The 19,134-nt window shown below is 36.8% G+C and overlaps 1 protein-coding gene across 2 annotated transcripts; it reads right to left on the bottom strand.

The window, feature by feature from the left end:
- Positions 1-459: 459 nt before the first annotated feature.
- Positions 460-11,457, bottom strand: LOC108669474. 2 transcript variants are annotated; one of them, XM_018156816.1, is made up of 6 exons: positions 11,393-11,457; positions 6,180-6,264; positions 5,939-6,029; positions 2,031-2,404; positions 1,506-1,685; positions 460-1,236 (listed from the first exon to the last, which is right to left on the bottom strand). In XM_018156816.1, exons 2-6 carry the CDS (start codon positions 6,261-6,263, stop codon positions 913-915), a joined length of 1,053 nt encoding a protein of 350 aa, XP_018012305.1. In that variant the 5' UTR covers position 6,264; positions 11,393-11,457; the 3' UTR covers positions 460-912. The 2 variants fall into 2 exon arrangements, with proteins under 2 accessions (XP_018012305.1, XP_018012304.1); XM_018156815.1 differs by lacking the exons at positions 5,939-6,029; positions 6,180-6,264; positions 11,393-11,457 and having other exon boundaries at positions 2,031-5,932.
- Positions 11,458-19,134: the final 7,677 nt, after the last annotated feature.

Genomic DNA, 19,134 nt, shown 5'->3' on the forward strand with positions numbered 1-19,134 from the left:
ATTCATTTGCTGCTGGGTACTTCGCGCTACGATTGATTTTTTATTAATATTTAAATTCTGCGATTGATTTTGCCACTGCTTGCTTTTGAGCAGGGGAGCTTCATTTCGTTTTTATTTGCGGTGGCCGCCTTATCTATGAACTTTTTTTTTACTCTTCTGCCCGCCTAACGTTCACTGGTGGAATTGAGTATCCTCGTTGAGCTTCGTTTGACTTACTCGTCTCGGTAAGGTTGCTGTAAGTTTAGAGGTGCACATTTTTTCAGCGCATCTAAAAAACTTTTTTCTGTGATGTACTTACGGAAATAAGTTTTCAGTATTTTGATTGAAGATACAAGTATTCAAAATTATGCAAAAAATTAGTTATTGTTCAGGTTAAGTTAGGAATTTATCGTCCGATGCAATTTCCCAACTTTTATATTTAAAGTCAGTTTTGAAGGATGGGTCGACGAAAAAATCTGGTTTGATCTCAAAAATATATTTGTGATTGCTGTTTAATAATATATTAGTGAGTACGGTTGGGTCAGGAAATGAGTAGAAATTTTTGTACTTATCATTAACATAAACGGCTAAATACCAGATAGCAAACAAAAACATGAGTTAAACATTTATATTTATCTCCTGTTTTGATTGAAGACATTCTACTATATTTTACTCGATTCGTACGACTTATATCACGTATTCTTCAATAGGTGATTATGATTTATTTTTGACCCCGGAATATAATTGGGTGGCAATAGATAAGCTATGCCTGCATATGATGACTTCATCGTTCGGAAATATACTGGATATTGTGCGTCGAGCTAAAGAGCCAAACAAAATAAGGTGAATATTTCGATGAAATTCAATTGATGGTTTTATCACCAAAAACTACATTAAAAAATATCCTGGTGTCTTTGAAGTCACTAAATGATACTAATAGTAACCGTACGCTTGGCTGCACGGCTGTGTGACAGTAACTGTTACGTACTGGGGTTGGAACACGGTTGTTACCACGGTCGTGTATAAGGGATACTGTGACGTGACCGTCTGCGTGACGTAGTGCGCTTGAGTTTCAATTCTGGTGTGGTAAACTGGTACGGTTTGTGTGAGCAGCAGCTTCTTTACCTTGGTCTCGGTTACCGTGTTGTATACCGGCACCTGGACTGAAACGGTTGAAGTTAGGTACTGAGGCTGGTACTCGGTCTGGGTTTGGTACCTGACCTCCGTCTGGGTCTGGTACTGAGTTTGGTACTGGGTCTGTAAGATGAAGATTGGATTAACTTTGCGTAGTTTGAGGAGAACAAGGTTATTAGATTTCATTCATTCACATATTTAGTTTTTAATTTCTTTTGTCTATTCGGGGTAATTTATTATGGTTCTCGATTCTTGACTAGGTCCGTTTTTAAACATTGCAATAAAAGTTTCTGAATTTATTTTTATTTTTAGGCCCTTGTTATCAATAACCACTCTTGGGTCTTGGTAAATTTACATAATTTTATAAACCGTATTGCACCATTAAAGCTTACCTGTGTTTGGTATTGGGTTAGGATCTGAGTTCTGTACTGGATATCGGTAGCGGTGACGGTGTTGTAGCGCGTCTGGTAGAGCACACGCGTGTCGGTGACTTGGTTAACTTGTGACGCCGTCAGATACTTGGTGATGGTCTCGTAGTTGGTCTGCGCCACGTAGACTGGGTTGGTCACCACCTGTGAAAGAAAAACGGTATCTTCAAACACTTTTTCCTCAGATACGGGAATCTATTGTATCTAGAGGTATGGTAAATAGAGTTACGATCTGTATACAAAGATATAGATGGAAGTCATAAAGTGTCAGAGAATTGATGTAGTACCAAAAGTAACTTTGATAGTACATAATTTTCATTGAGGCAATATTTTCCCTTATAAAAAGCTGGGCTAGCGTAAACAATTGCAACACTAATTCTGGTCAAAATTCTCAAAAATCATGCACGAGATAAAGAAATTTCCAGTAAAGACAACCTTTGCTGGTAGGAGTTATGAGCTCTATTGTTATTAGAGTTAGTTTGCACTCACCTGAGTCTTCGTTATGAACTGTGGCTCGGGAACTTTAGTGACGGTGACAACGTTTACTTGAGGCTGGGCGTAATATTTCGTCTCGATGATCTGGTTGTACTGGGTCGTGGGCAGATACTTGGTGCGGTAGACCTCGAGGGTTGTTGGCACGAAAATGTCATGGGTCACCACGGAGTATTGAACAACAGGCTCGCACACTGCTGGTGCTTCGTAGCTTGGTTGTGGTGCCTGGTAGGATGGTTGTACGGGTGCCTGATAGCTCGGTTGTGGCTGCACCGGAGCTTCGTAGTTCGAGACCACATCAACGGCAGCTGGGAAACTCTTCTGCTGAACTGAAACTCTGGCTGGTTGAAGTGAACCTGTATTCACGAAACCTGAAGGTCCGCGTAAAGAAGCATTGGGTGAGTATAGGTGTGTGAGCTTGTTAAACGGTCCTCTGAATGGTTGTCGTCTGGCGTTTGTCGTAAGGGAGTGAGTCTGTTGCGGAAGTTTCGTCTGTTGAAGTTCGAAAACTCCCGTCAAGTAATTTCGTCCGTGAAGTTGTGGGTTAATACCCCTATTGTGAGGAGTCAGCAGTATGGAGTTGAATGCATTACCCGGCTGATGGATACTTACCGGAGCTGCTCCTCCGTATCTTAGAGGTTGTTGAGGATTCAAAAGAACGATCCCGTTAGCAGGATTTCGTGAAACAGTTGAAGTCAACTGTTGTTTTTGTGACACGTAAGGAGATGAACCCGAGACCACTTTTGGAAGGGCTGTTTGATGGTGTTGTCTTATGCTGTGACTTGGTTGATTCCTTACTATTTCTCTTGCACTTTGGCCAAAATTAATTGATGCAGGCTGACGAAATCCATGTTTAGCCGAAAGATGAGCTGAATATTGGTTAAGAGTAGGAATTGTTTGAGACGTGGTGACAGATTGTGGCTGCAGCAAAGGATGGATTGGAGATGAAGTAAACGTATTTGTTGTGGGCTTAGAATTTCCCCGTGAAAATGAATGACGAGTGAATGGCGTAGTGTGCTTTGTAGCAGACAAGTACTGAGAAGCCTGGGGCGAGTGGTGATCAGACACTGCTTTGTGTTTAAGAGTAGGTGGTGTGTTCACTGGGGTTGGTACCTTAGATCGAATAAAGTGGTGTTCTTCGTCAGAATTGAATTCGATTTCATCAGAACCAAAGGATGCGATGCTTTTGTGAGAGTTGAATATCAACGATGGTGGTGATTGATTCAAAGGTGACTTTTTAGTCTCTAGCTTTTGAGTTACAGTGGTTTTTGAAGAACCAATATTTATTGATGGTAATGACACAAAAAATGTATTAGACGGGTTAAATGAGTCCTTTCCGTTTTGAACTTGTGAGGAGTGATGACCTGACGCTGGTTTGAAGTTTAAATTGGTTATTGTATTTACTGGAATTGGGTTCTGTGAACGAATGAAATGGAGCTCTTCGCCAGAACTGAGTTTGATTTCATCTGAATCAAATGATTCGATGCTTCTATGAGATTTAATAACATGAAATGCAGGCGAACGATTCGAAGGCTGCCTATTAGATTCTAGCTTTTGCGTTACAGTGGTTCTGAAAGAACCAATATTTTTTGATGGTCCTGAAGCAATAAATTTCACAGGATTATTAGATGAATCTTTTCCGTTTGCATTGTTCGGTGCAACAGGTGATACCAACTTCTGCTTTCCTTGCGACACGTGTGGAGCTGCCTTCTGGCGTGGTCGTATTTGGAATTTTGGTAACTCCTTTCCAATTTCTTTTGCATCCTGAGTGTCCCTAATTGGTACCGGCTGATTTAGCGTATGTTTAACTAGGAGAGGAGCTAAATATTGATTAAGAGTTGGAATTTCATGAGTCAATGTGGGTAAGAAAGGTTGAAGCGGCGTAGACGAAGCATTCGTGTTTGTCGTGACAGAACTTCCTTGTAGAGGAGAATTATGTTGGGATGTAGTAGTGGGCTTTCTTGTAGGTAAATACTTTGGAGCCTGGGGCGAGTGGGTAACAGACGATAATTTAAGTTTAAGAGAGGTAAGTGTGTTCACTGGGTTCGCTTTTGTTAAGCGAATCAATTGGTGATTTTCGTCAGAATCAAATTTTTCTAAACTTTTGGAAGACTTGAATTTATGCGAATTCGAATCGACCTTTAGAATTGCTGTTGTTCTTGGTGGACCAGTATGTTTTGACGACGGTCGTTGAACACTATACTTAACATTTGTCTCTGACAGACGTGTCGCAGGCAAAACTTCTATCACTGTTTCATCAGAGTCGTTATCAATTTCAACGGAGTCTGAAGGCAGACGAGAAGAGAGAAGCTGTGTTTCTGGAAAGTGAGTGACTGTTTGCCCTGACAATGATGGAATGTGTTCACTTTCGGAGGGTTTTGTCAGATCGAATATTGAAACTTTGGATTTCTGTGGACCGTTGTGAGTGTCCTGAGGAAGTTTTTTTATGGGCAATGTTTCAGTTGGAAAGACGGGTTCAATTTCATGGGGTAAACTAACTGTGATGAGGGTTTCATCAGAATTTTTATCAGATTTATCATCGATTTCTATGGAGTCCACTGGGCTTGGAGTTGGGACCGGGAGGACAATTTTTGGAAGAACTGGGAACACTATTTCTTTGCTGTGCTCTACTGAGTCGTGGTGGTCTTCCAGTCGAACAACGTCTTTGTGTATAGTGGCATGTGATACTGCGTTGTCGAGCAGCACGGCGTTTGATGGCGGAGTGAAATGTTGAACAATATGAATTTCTTCGTCACTGGCTCCGGAGTCGTTGTCGTCGCCGTGAACATGAAAAATGTCGTCAACATCAACTTTATCGTCACGATTTCTCTCAATGCTGTCCACTTCTCGACTATTTTTTTCACGGGATTCAAATGAATGTTTGACTTCTGCTTCAGATTTGAAAATGAATTCCAATTTTCTCTCGTCATTGTGATCTTCGATGCTTTCTTTGATATCGTCCACATCATGACTTGACTCGACACTGTCTTTCTCTCCGCCATTTTTTTCATGAGATTCAAATGAATGATTGCCTTCTACTTCAGATTTGAAACTTTCTTCTAACTTACTATGGCCTTTCACAGTAGCACGTGCTGTTTTTTGCATTTCTTCCACTCTTTTCCTCAAAGAAAACCCAACAGGTCGAACTCGACGACCTCGTGATGTGTTAATTTTATTTTGTTTAACAGCTTTAATTGGTTTATCTTTTCCCTCAGACTCATTGTTTTTTGAGTCCTTTATGCTGGATGTCAGTTTGAACGGAGCTGTTAGGACTTTCTTCGCACCATCAGCTCCATCCGAATTTTGGCTCGCATTTGATTTTTGTGAAAGATTTCGTGATGCTTTACCAACCACCGAACTAACTGAACTTGTACGAGAAACACTGATTTTTACTGGCAGTTCTGGTGGGAAACGAGGGACAAAGTCGCGAAGCCGGACGAGAGAACCTCCAATTTCTCTAGAATTTTGGCTGCCATTCTTTTCTTTGGAAACGGTGGAGTCAGTTTGGTCACTCGTGTTCCCCTTAACTTCTTCCAATTTATCGAATTCACTTAAATTTATATCATCTTCGCGGGAATTTTTTTCGATGAACGCTGGCTTTAACGTCTCTTTGCCCTGACGTAGCAGCGCAAGTCGACCTAGGTTGTTCGTTCGTGTACGTTTCGTCGATCGTTCGTCGCCAATTATTGTTCTTGTAAAATCTTCACTGCTCTTATTTAAATCCGTCTTATCGTCAGGACCGCTAGCCGATGTCACAACCTTCAATGTCTTCTCAGAAACAACAGGAACAATGGGTTTGCCGATAACTATAACAGAATTTTCAGTATTATTATCATTAGAGTTTAACACGGAAGCTTGCAAAGATTGGGAATGGAATGCATGATGGCCCAAGTCTGTTGCATTACCTGGCACCTCATCGCTGTCATCGTCGTCGAAGCTCAGGGAAGAGAACCGACTTGACTCTTTGCTGTTGTCCGAATTTCTTGAACTGGATGTCTGAAACATATTTTATTAAACAAAGGTTCAATATTTCAAAAAAGTTTGGATGTCTGAAACACATTTGTGAAGCAAAGGTTTAATATTCCATAATATATCTCAAATTAATGGCTATACGGAGTGGTATTTGTGATCTATCCCCGTACGTACCCCGAAGAAGAACGGTGTTGACTCAGCCAAGGCGGTTGCCGCAAGCAGCACGATGATTAGCAGTGGTGGGGACGCGTGAACCATCCTGTTGACAAATTTAACAGTAGTTATTGAAATAAATTAAACAATGATTAGATTCTGAGTTAATTTAACAGTTAAGATAAATTAACAATGACTAGATACTGAGTTGTCTTATTTTGACAATGGAAGAACGTTCAAGTGTATATAATCTATTAACCCGGCACGTTAAGCATAAAGTTTTATCAATTTTTTTACGCACATGAGGATTTTTTTTTATAAAATTCCTATTCTCGATACAAAATATTCCATAATTTATCTCTCCTTAGTTCCCGATAAAGTTCTCGGCGGTCATGAAGAATTTTAGATTCTATGACTCCGATTTCTGTCTAGTATTGGCATTACCACGAGAGACTCTTCTCCTGCCAGACACCCGTAAATTTCAGTGAAAGTTTTACCTGATCACCCGGGCTGCGGCAGACTACTTTTTATCACATAAAAAACTGGATGAGTCTCCAAGGCACCTTAGTGTGATAGCTTGTCTACGAGACTTGACTCGATCTTCATTGTTTCTAAATAATGTCATTTAAATTACGAGTTTTCTATTTATACTCGATGAATAACAATGAAAATTAGTTACCTCCAATTTTGCGGTGAAGATAATTGGATGATTCTAATCTGAAACACGAAATCCACGATATGAATCAGGAGAAATCCTACGAAAAATGAACCATTTTTCGTAGGATTGTAGACTGGCTATTTTTCTCTTCCATTTTATTTCTTATTTTCTTATCTATCGAAACTTGTTTGAAGCGTGGCAACCATTATCTGAACATTTCAAATGCTAGAGAGTGGAATGGTAGTACCAGAACTTTTTAAAGACCTCGCATAGTTGCGCGCTCACTTGTGTTTTCTTGTGAATGATAAAAAACTAGGATGAAATACTAATTAATGTATGTTTCGAGTCGAACAAGCTTAGTTGGATTTTCATCGTAAAAATTTTCAGCGTAATGACATGGGTATCGCATGAAGACACCTGAATAAATCTTATTACTAGCAAATATTGATTGTAATCATATATAAACATAGCATTCTTGCAGAAGTGATTGTACTCGCTATACGTAGAAGAAAAAATACAATATGATAAATTTCACCAGAAGTTATTTTTGGGACTGAAAATGAGGTTCTTATCTATGGCAAGTTTGACAGATTAGCCAACGGATTAACTGAAGATTAATTTATTTATTTATTTATTATTAATTAATTAATTTATTTATTATTAATTTAAAATTCCATGTTTTTAGAACTGGCCGGTCTAAAAACATTTTTTACTGCCATCTTAACAGTTCCAATGCCTTTAAATCTTGAAATTGCGATGTGATGAAACGTAGATATTCCAAAACCTGTATTAAATTAGCGGCTTTGTAATCTAATCGAAGGCACTAACGTTGTAGAGCACTCCCCTATTTTAATAGTTTGATTACCAGAAGAATTAAAAAAAAATCCGTTCAAGCGCTCCTCAAAAGATGTTTGCCATTCTTCCTGTAAAAACCTTTAATAACAGTAAAAAAGCATAAATATTGTATTTTCGCGACGCTAATTACATGTTAACACGAAATATGTGTGTCTTTCAAAAGATGTTTGTCATTCTTCCCGTGAAAAACCTTTAATAACAGAAAAAAAGCATAAATATTCAATTATCGCGACGCTAATTACATGTTAACACGAAATATGTGTGTCTCTCAAAAGATGTTTGTCATTCTTCCTGTTAAAAACCTTTAATAACAGTAAAAAAACATAAATATTCCATTATCGCGATGCTAATTACATGTTGACATGAAATATGTGTGTCTCTCAAAAGATGTTTGCCATTCTTCCTGTGAAAAACCTTTAATAACAGTAAAAAAAAACATAAATATTCCATTTTCGCGACGCTAATTACATGTTGACATGAAATATGTGTGTCTCTCAAAAGATGTTTGCCATTCTTCCTGTTAAAAACCTTTAATAACAGTAAAAAAACATAAATATTCCATTTTCGCGACGCTAATTACATGTTGACATGAAATATGTGTGTCTCTCAAAAGATGTTTGTCATTCTTCCTGTGAAAAACCTTTAGTAACAGTAAAAAAAACATAAATATACCATTTTCGCGCCATTTTCGCGACGCTAATTACATGTTGACATGAAATATATGTTTTTTTTATTCAAACAACGCATACTAAATGCATTTTTTGCGCTAAACCCTCCGCATCTACCCCTGACCTGAAACATTTGAAAGCCGCTGACTGGATGCTTCCGTTTTTTTGTCCCTGACTGTTGAAGGTCAGGATATATCAGGTCATTCCTTAGGAAAGTGTGACCCGCTGACTATCTTGGTTGACCTTATTAATCAATTTAAATGAATGAAAGTGAAAGAAAGATTAAAAGGTTAAGATCAAAATGAAAGGGTTAAACAAAAAATGAGGTTTTTATTATTTTAAATATTTTTCAAGAATCACTGGACTTGAAGCCATCGTAATATAATTCTAACGTTAACGTCATTCATTCTCTTATCCATAGTCGCGATCGCTATGAAAAGGGTGTATTATTTATGTCTATTTGTTACCAGGGCTTTTGTGTTTATTATATATGAAGTATTTCTAACACAATGGTAGGGTTAACTGCTTTCAAAATTATATTTATATTTTGTTCCACTTGTATGGAAGAAAAAATTCTCAGATCAGAGAAGAATAACTAACTGAAGAACAATCATACGCCTCAAATAAATCGAAAACTTTCACAAATAAAAAGGCTTATGAAAGCATCGTTCAATGATTTTATTTTGTCCCCAAAATACATTAATGCACGTCGCTCGCGTCATGAAAAACCCGGACTCCAAGTTTTTCCCTAAAAAAGTTCAAGTTTTTCCCTAAAAAGGTTCGAGTTTTTCCCCAAAAGTTCTCTACCCGGCCCTAGGTGGCGGAGAGTGATCCGTTTCTGGGGACTTTCTCGATTGCAAGAAGAAACTCAGTCGTTGTTTTTGTTCCGATCAAGTTTGGGCCTACGTGACTATATTAGCTGAACTTTAAATGACCGTAACCGTGATGTTATTTAACTGCTTATTTAAAACCAATGGAGAATTAATCGATCTTATACATATTCCATAATCGGTCTTATACATATTTGTCATAGTTTGTGCGTGCGTAGATAGGTTTGTGTGATTGAAGTCTGGCAAAGGAGTTATTTATGTGGGGTGTAAATGGGTTATTTATGGGGGTCCACGATACTTGTGTCGGGATATTGTCACTACCTGAGATTGCATTCCTCGTGGGAGAATAGGAAAGGATTGATGGAAAATGAAGAAAGGATTAAATGAAATATATAAATTAGTTTTCGCAACTAGCACATAAAAATTCAGTTGGAAAGGGGACGAAATGTGTTCCTTTCATATTTTGAAGCGAAAGTAAAGTGATCGACCTATCTTCTATGTAAAATACGAGTTTTGAAATCTTTTTTATCACATAAGAACATAATTTTTTATTATTATTAATAGAATTAGGAATTAAAGGAATGCTGGGATTTTGGATAACAGGATTCCAATATTGCAGAAAATTTGAAGCCCGTGTAATCGCCGGACTAATTCCTGCTAATATTTAATATTCGTGAAATAATAATCAGCTTCAATTTCATTGTTTCACTTTCATGGCACCGAATCAACTCAGGCGTAATTTAACCTGTAAAATTAGTTAATAATTCGTTGAGTACTTGGACAATTTATCTTGCGAAGAATTCGTTGCAAAAACCCTATTCATGAAGAATAGGGTTTTTGGGAAGTCATTTTCGTTTAAATTGTGTTGTTTAAACTTTCTTTAGAAGTTATTTTTTCGGTGCGCATCCAGAATGAAAAAAAAAAATTATTGCGTTTATTACATGATTGGATAAGCCTGCACAATGTTTAAAATTACATCTAATAATTTAAATGTTGAATTTCATTAAGATCGAAAATAATAATTATAATTTTTCAATTATTTAAACTTTACTTGAACAAAAGCATTTGAAATTGTAATAAACCTTTTTTATGCTAAAATTGGCGTAAGATTTGTACATAAGTTTATTATGAATCAATGAGAAATTTCGGCAGAAAGAATGTCATTTATTCAAGAATGTCATTTATTTTTGTGATAGAAATTAAAAGTATATGTATATTTTTATGCATATTTTATGCATAAAATATTTTATGTTTAAATAAATATAAAATATAAATATATAAATAAAATGAAAATATAAAATATATTTTATATTTTATTATACAAAAAACTATATGTATATGTATAACTCATGAATGCCATGTATTTTTGTGTATATACTATACTCTACTATATATACTATAAAACTATATGTATATTTTTATTCCAGAATTTCGCGGTGCCCATGTTGGCTCTCAAATAACTAGGCAGAAACAGACAGCGTGGCTAAAAAAAAATTAAGAGAGAGCTGAAAGCGACGCGATCACTTATCTTCCATTGTTAAATTCTAGGAACTTTCGCAGCATTGAAGAAAATTAAGGGCGTATCATCGATAAATACAAGATAAATAGATGAAGTTCCTTCATAAATAGTCAGTAATTTTTTCAAGTTTTATTACCGACGTTTCTTTGTAAGCGACTGGTCAACGCTTTCTAATAAAAAGACAACGTAATTTATTTTTTGTAGTCGTTTGTGTACAATAATAATCAATCAATAATATCAATATATTATAACCATTTATAATTATTGATAGCGGATCGTTGGAATTATGTTAACGATGACGGATGATATGCCTGTTGCATTTTTAATGTTGCGCATTACCGGCAGCACATCATGATTATAGATCAAAGGTTGACTGCAAATGAGTCATACGAAAATTCTTGGAGTTGAAATTTCATCAGTTTAAACATTTAATTACTTTGAAAACAACACAAGCAAGCGCTAAAAGCTTCAATGCAAGAAACTCAATAAGCTATATGATCAGCAAAGCTAAATGCAAGCAAACGCTAAAACTGATAAGCTCGCAAAGAGGAATTAACCAAAAACTTATGTTCCCAGAAAATGTATATTGCACGTTATGATTAAATCTTTCGAGGTGAGTCCCATAAAAAATTTCGCATCATATTAAACTAAATTATTGAACCCAAACCAAAATTTCCTTCAATAGTTAAAGATCAGTGGCTCACCTGATGTGAGAGGCGACGTGTTATAGAAGCAACCTACCAAGGGGAACTGAAGATACCACGCGACCTCGCAGGCCTTTTTCTTGTCTCGTCTTGGTCATGACAAACTCCTCCCCCTCGTGGGGCTACTGCAACCCCACCAGTTTTTAACTTAGCATTGAAAAGCACAGTATACCAGCAAGTTTGGTGAATGATCTTCAACATATCTTAGTAATCTCTATCAACTAGAGCATTTAAGTTTTGTTGAATCGTCTTGGTCATCACAAGCTCCTCCCCCTTGTGGGGCTACTGGACACCCCACCAGTTTTTAACTTAGCATTGAAAAGCACAGTATACTAGCAAGTTTGGTGAATGTTCTTCAACATATCTTAGTAAACTACAACAACTAGAGCATTTAAGTTTTGTTGAATCGTCTTGGTCATGACAAACTCCTCCCCCTTGTGGGGCTACTGGACACTCCACCAGTTTTTAACTTAGCATTGAAACGCACAGTATACCAGCAAGTTTGGTGAATGATCTTCAACATATCTTAGTAATCTCTAACAACTAGAGCATTTAAGTTCAAAATATTCAGGATAAAAGAGGCCTCTTCAAGACCAATACAGATGGGTCAAGTTAGAGCAAGGCATCGCAACATTTTTGGGACAGTCATGACAGTCATCTAGAGACCGCTAGCTATTTCATCGCGCGTTCAGGCAGATGAATAAACGGGTCATCATGATGCATTTTTTGTGGGTTTCGATCCTACGTTCTCTTGTCTATTGGGTGCAGGTTGTGCAACTTATCTACAAAAAGAAATGATGAGTATTATTACTCTGGGTGCTTGTACATCATTGTTTGCGATTCCTTAATTAGTATAGGTTGGCAGAATTTCTTCTTTCAAGCAGGTTTCATTGAAGACCAGAGAATTTGTTTTATTCGCAATTTTCTTATTAGTTTTTTCAATATATCGAACAATATTTTTAGTTTGAACTGGCAAATCGAAAATCAGGTTACCGATGGACATTTTTATTTCGTTAACGACGTTTCGAATGTTTCTATCATTCATTATCAAGTTAAAAGGCGCATTGAGTGATGAAATTAGCGTCGACATAAGTACAAAATCAAGTAAATAGGATACTACTCAAAAATCAAAATTGTTAGGAATAATTACAAAATCACAAAATAATTTAGAATCAAAGCACCGAAAATTACTCCGAAAACAGTCTCAAGGTTCTGACAAATCCAGCAATTTGAAGGTTGATGGCTGGGGTCCTATCCTTAATGATGAGGGCCTCAGCTATCATGAGTCGGTTGGCGTCGGGGCATCTCATGACGACGCTGGTGCATTCTTCCAGCACCGTACGAGTGATGGTCTCGTTGTGGGCTTCCATCAGGTGGTTCTTTGGTCCACCAGACTGAAGGTGGCACGTGAGACGTCGGCTTAATGTCGTAGTTGTGAGCCCGATGTAGTCCATATTGGGGAGAAGTCTACAACCTTCTCTATTGCAAGAAAATTTATAGACTACATTGGTCTCTTGGAAAACTCCCGTTTTTTTGCAGGGGTTATTGTTCATTACAAGATTCTGTATTTTCTTGTTTTTGTAATAAATCAGTAGTTTAATTTTATTATTAGTTACGTTCACGATGTTGTTGTGAACGATAGAATGAAGGATCCGTTCATCTGCTTTATAACCGCTGGTCATTTGGTTCTCATAGTAGATGGTTGTGACGTTTGCGTCAGTCTCTGGTTCATGGTTGCGTCTGTTTTGGTTCGATCGAAGCTTTGAAATTTCCTTGTCAATTGTTCTATTTGCAAATCCATTATTGACTAAGGTTCTTTTGCAATTTTTCAGCTCCGTATTCAAATCATTTTCAGAGGAGCAGGTTTTGAGTGCTCGTTGGATGAGAGCACTTATTGCGCTTCTTTTGTAGCGCTCTGGGCATTCGCTGGCGGCGTTAAGGACTCTCCCGGCATCTGTGGGTTTCCGGTATACTTTGGTTACGAATGAATTATTCTTAGCTTGGACGACTATATCTAAAAAGGGCAAAGTACTATTTCGGCCGAGCTCGTATGTAAACTCCAAGACAGAATTCATCTCAAAGGCCAGTCGCAGGTTCCTCAGCTGTTCTTCATCTCGAACCATAACAGAAGATATCATCGACATACCTGCAGTATAATTCAGGCTTGATCTGTTCATCTGAAAGCACTCGATTTTCGATTTCGCACATATAGTATTCAGCAAAAGTAGGACCAAGGGGACTGCCCATGGCTACGCCGTTGGTTTGTCGGTAAATTTTGTTGTCAGGAGCCCGGAAAGGGGATTCAGAAGTGCAGAGTCGAAGGAGATCGATGAGAATTGTCTTAGGTATTGGTGGAGCCGGCAGAGTTGGATGAGAATATACGTGCTTGGCAATGATTTCTAACGTCCCTTCAGTAGGGACGTTGGTGAAGAGGCTGGTGACATCAAGTGACGCGAGAAGGCCAGATGGGCGTGCAGCACGGAGGATGTCCAAAAAGTCGTCTCTAGATTTTAAGGAGAATTGCTTCGGAATATACGGTTTTATTATGGTATCCAGTTCTTTGGCTGTTTTGTAGATTGGAGACGTGACTTGAGAGATGATGGGTCTGGTCTTCAATGAAACCTGCTTGAAAGAAGAAATTCTGCCAACCTATACCTACTAATTTTCTGATATAAGTAACTTTCTTTTAAGAAATTTACTTATAATACTGACGTGTTGAAATGAGGACTTGATAATAATGCGATACTCTGGCACAGACAAAGGCAGCGTCCGGAGGAGTAGAGTTCTTGGCTAAGATTGTGGCTGTGTTTTAGATGACCTATGGAGGAACGTAAACAACTTCCTGCCCATAAATTGGATTTCCAACCGTTTAATATCTACATTGTTTTGTCATGTGCTCGTGTCATCATGCGGTCTTTTCCAAAATGTTGAACCGAATTCCACCGTCGCCGCAACCAAAAAGAAACACAAGCCGTCATCGGCGGCTGTGTTGTTGCCTTCCCCGTCAGGCTGTCCGCGAGCTATTTTTCGCCTTCCATGGACTTGGGCAGAAAAATAAGCTCCTCCTAATCAAGTCGAGCGTGAGGCTGCCCTTTTAATTTTTTTTTTCATTTTTCTCATATATCTCCTGTTTTGAGCTCATAAGAGGAGTGTTATCACGGCCAAGCTTCACGAAGTATGGAACACCGGACCGACTTCCTGAGATATTGTTCGATATATTGAAAAAACTAATAAGAAAATTGCGAATAAAACAAATTCTCTGGTCTTCAATGAAACCTGCTTGATTCCTTAATTGTGCATTAATTAATTATTTCTTATTGTTTTCAAGTCCTTCACTTCCGACTTGGAATTTCGTCATAAAATGTGCAAAATGAACGAGTTTTTGTAAATGTTTTCTCAATAATTCCTCCTTGTCATCTAATTTTTTATTAGATTCTATTTAAGCTATGAATATCGTCCCCTGAAGCCTAATTTAACTTACAAGGAACTTATCAAGGATTTATTTTTTCATGCATGTAGTACGTGTTCGCTAGGCAGTAGATATTGCATGCATAAAACATCACAATGTACAGTCTACCGGACGCGCCTTAAACACTGAGCTAAATATATCATTCAATTTATCTTCAAACGCTCGTTGCTACATACCTCGTTTTGACCTTAGACATTAATCTTACTTTACTTACCCAGACCTCAGGTTAATTGCTGATTTTTTGGACATATGGACATACATGCGCATACATGGGGTGAGCAATTTTGTAGTATTGTATTGTTGTAATATTCTATTGTATTATTACCTGGAAATCCTAGCTGTTGGTAACAGATTTTAGCAGTTAATAACCCTTCTTAACAATCAGTTATTAATAAAGTTTTTAGCACTTAATAACCGCTAAAAACGGCCGCGTTTCCCCGCCAAATAGATGTGTATTTTAACTGTTATATATTTCTACACATTCATCGTTGATGAAATTGTAATACGACGTACACCAATTACATGATGTACGTGATGCTTGAATTTACATTTTTACTATAAAAATTTTTACCAACGCTGTTTTAAATTTTTACCCACAGGGTATTTTGGAAATATACAGCTGAAGACTTCTGCTTTTTGAGTTGAGACGTCTGGCCATGTCCAGCTTAAGACGTCTGGCCATGTCCAGCTTAAGACGTCTGGCCATGTCCAGCTTAAGACGTCTGGCCATGTCCAGCTTAATACGTCTGGCCATGTCCAGCTTAAGACGTACACCTTTTGTGTCAACGACGCCTATGTCCAACCATAGACGTCCGCCTTCCGGCCAAATTAAGACCGTCTGGCAATTATGTGAAGGCAGGAAGGGTCAAACATGAAAGGCCTTGGCCGGGTAAGTCGAGTGTCTCGAAAGCAAGGGAATGAGTTCGATGTTTGCGGTAATTTTTTATTCTGCAGTTTGCTTCGGGCTCCCGTGCTCGACTTTTGTTCTGCAGCACGCGCAGCTTCTGAGCTCCGTCATTCTTTACGTTTAGTGGGAACGCCAGTGTTTGTTATGTTGTTTAAATTCTGCGCAATTGGAGTTTGCGTTTAAATTTTGCGCAATTGGAGTTTGCGTTTAAATTCTGCGCAATTACGCACCGTGTAAATCACGGGGAGAATTGCTGTAAGGAAACATCTAGATATGTTTTTTTTTTCTTATTGAGGTGAACAACCGCTCAGAGGTTTGTCATTTAATTAAAGACCTGTTGAATCTGCCCATCATCAATACTGACAGTTTACATAAAGAATTGATAATATTGATTCATACATAGATGCCAGCTACTTATTACTTCTTGATATGGCTGCGATGAAAGTTTTGAATAATTTTCTTTTCAGGCAATTCAATTCTCTTTAGAGATTTCAATTAGTCACGAATATAAGTATTAACTATTAAAGCTAATGCATTTATGAAAAAATTTAATGCTCTTTTATACTACAAATAGTTCCATGAAATCTCCAACTTTGAGAGATCGCTAAATCAGAGTAGTCTTTTGTTGCCCATAAGGTGCCGTTCACTCGTCTAATACGAGCAGAAAATAAAAGTGTTTCTACTGCATGGTATTCGGAAATTGAGTAACCTTCAATTGCTCACTTATCATTGTAAATACTAATGAACTGATCTCAAATATTATCGTACGTTGATAAATGAGATTCTATCAGTTGTTGAATACATACATAAATTAACGGAAAATAGTCACGTTTTTATCGCATATTTTCGATATTTTTTCTTTTGTCTCGGCAGCGGAAGAATCCGAAACTGGGGCAAATGGAAGCTGCGTCCAATTAAGACTGCTTCGTCATCTTTACATGAAAATCGAAAGTCCGACTGAAGTTCGCAGGATTTGCGGAAAACTAGATCTGCAACAATGTTATGTGGATTACAGTTTTCTATGGTGTAAATTAATTTACATTATGAATTATACATCAACTTTCAATTATTTGATAATTATTGTTAATTATATTCGCTTCGAAGGGTATGAATACATAAGATTCTCGTACCATTCAACATAAATCGGTTTCTGTAAAACAAACATACAACGGTCAAAATGATTGTTTTTAAATTAATATCGCACAAGGTGTTGACAAACTAAGTAGTACTATTTATTTCGAGTATGAACACATCAAGGACCTATATAATGACGACTGTAAATTCTCTGAACATGATTCATATTTAAATATAACACGTACCAAATATTTCCTTCAACCAGGTAAGTCGGGAGCCAGCATCGAACTAAAATCAAACACGTATATTAAAATCGGCTATAAATACGTAAGTGGCACATTACACACGCGTACCAAGAGGAAGATTTATTTAAAAAATGTTTTTTAAGAACTTTAAATCCAACATCTACCTATCCACATTTCAGAATCGGTATATCATTCAAAAAAATTTCCGTAAAAAAACGGAAACCAACTTTCGTCAATGAGGGTGATGACAATCATATTTAACTGATTGTCATCCTGAATATTATGGTACGAGGATAAATAACATTCCATCAGTTGTTAGCTGCATAAATTAGCAGAAAATAGCCACGTTAATTTTATCTACTAAAGATATCTCAAGAAATTAGAAAAACGCCGTAAAAACAGAAACCAGAGTTTTAACCTATCAATATAAATTGGAAGTCAGAAAAAATTCCCAAAATACACATCAATAAAATTAAACCTTGGAACTTTTCTTACGTCATTTGAAGTTAAAGTAAATAAGCATTGCAATATCGTTACAGTTAGGCAACAATGCCTTTCCCTTCACTGGGTGAAAAATAATGAAGTCTGCCATAACTTGGCGACATGTACAGATGAAGGGAATGTTATCCAACATGACTTGCAATTGAATTCCGAAGTCTGAAGGAAATTTTTTCATTTGCTCCCACGTCAATTTGTACATTTTTTCATTTGGATTTCAACAGCAAACGGAGCGTGAAGATCGAGTTACATTGTCATCTCAGCGTGAATTTACGTGTCATGTAAAATAGTGAACTTAGACTCACTAAAATGCGTGTCGTTCCAATATATTGATTGGACTCCACCACGAGCTTTGGGTTCATCAAATACCAAATAAAATAAAATCATATCATATCATATATCATATTATATCATGTCATATCATATCATATCATATCATGTTATATCATATATCATATCATATCATATCATATCATATCATATCATATCATATCATATCATATCATATCATATCATATCATGACATATCACCCATTTAACAACACACAAAATTTTTTGTTGCCAAACTCGTCTCTATAGACTTAAAATTAAGAATCGCTTATCTGCAAACAGTCATTGAAGATATGTTATTTGTTAAGAGTCTTACGTGCTTAAACTGTTTGAAGCTCATTCAAATTGCATTAATTTATCTTTCTATGAAAATTGACATAAAAGTATTGTCTTTCATATATTAAATTACAATTTAAAATGAGCATTATTTGATTTAAAAGTATTAACGATGCACATGAAGACCTTTTTGGTGCTTTGCTCTGTCGGAAAAATCGAAAATAGAACATGAACTTTTAAATTTACTGGTGGTCACTTGGCTATTTTAACTCCTCAATTAATCGTAGTCATTTTAAACCTCTACTGTTATACCACTGCATTCTCACTAAAATACAACTATAAATTGTCAAATTCAAACCCTGATTTATTATAGAGACAAAATCTGTTTACGAAGACTCCCTCAATAAAGAAATTTTATATTTTTATCTTATACGAGCTGAAGTTTTTTATCATCCTAATTGAGAAATTAAATTAAATTTGATATAAAAGTTTTATTTTATAAATGATATGAAAAACCTTTCATAACAACCTATTTAATTGAGAAATTTTTATAATGACGCCAATTGTCAAAGTTAATTTAAGTTTTTCATGGTTGATGTTCCGTAAGGTGTGTGTCCGTGCACGATCGATTATTTTATGTAAGTTTGACTGAAGACCAGAGAATGGTTTTTTATAAAATACGCTTTTTATCTGTCTCCTCGATGAGTGAAACGAAGTTTCTTGCTGGCGAAAGCAGAGATAAAAGCAGGCCAATAAAAGTCATCTTAATAGAATTCGACGTTTCGAAAAGGCAATATCCATTATCAGTAGGTAAAGAGTTTTGCAACACTTGAAATTGAAATTTAGAAATGTCAGTATAGTATAACATAGAGTTTTGTGGATACAGTCCGAAATTTAAACTTAAAATTACGCTGAAAATAAATTCAGCATCCGGACGAATTCA

This window comes from Hyalella azteca, unplaced genomic scaffold (assembly GCF_000764305.2).
Source record: "Hyalella azteca isolate HAZT.00-mixed unplaced genomic scaffold, Hazt_2.0.2 contig7540, whole genome shotgun sequence".
Taxonomy (NCBI): domain Eukaryota; kingdom Metazoa; phylum Arthropoda; class Malacostraca; order Amphipoda; family Hyalellidae; genus Hyalella; species Hyalella azteca.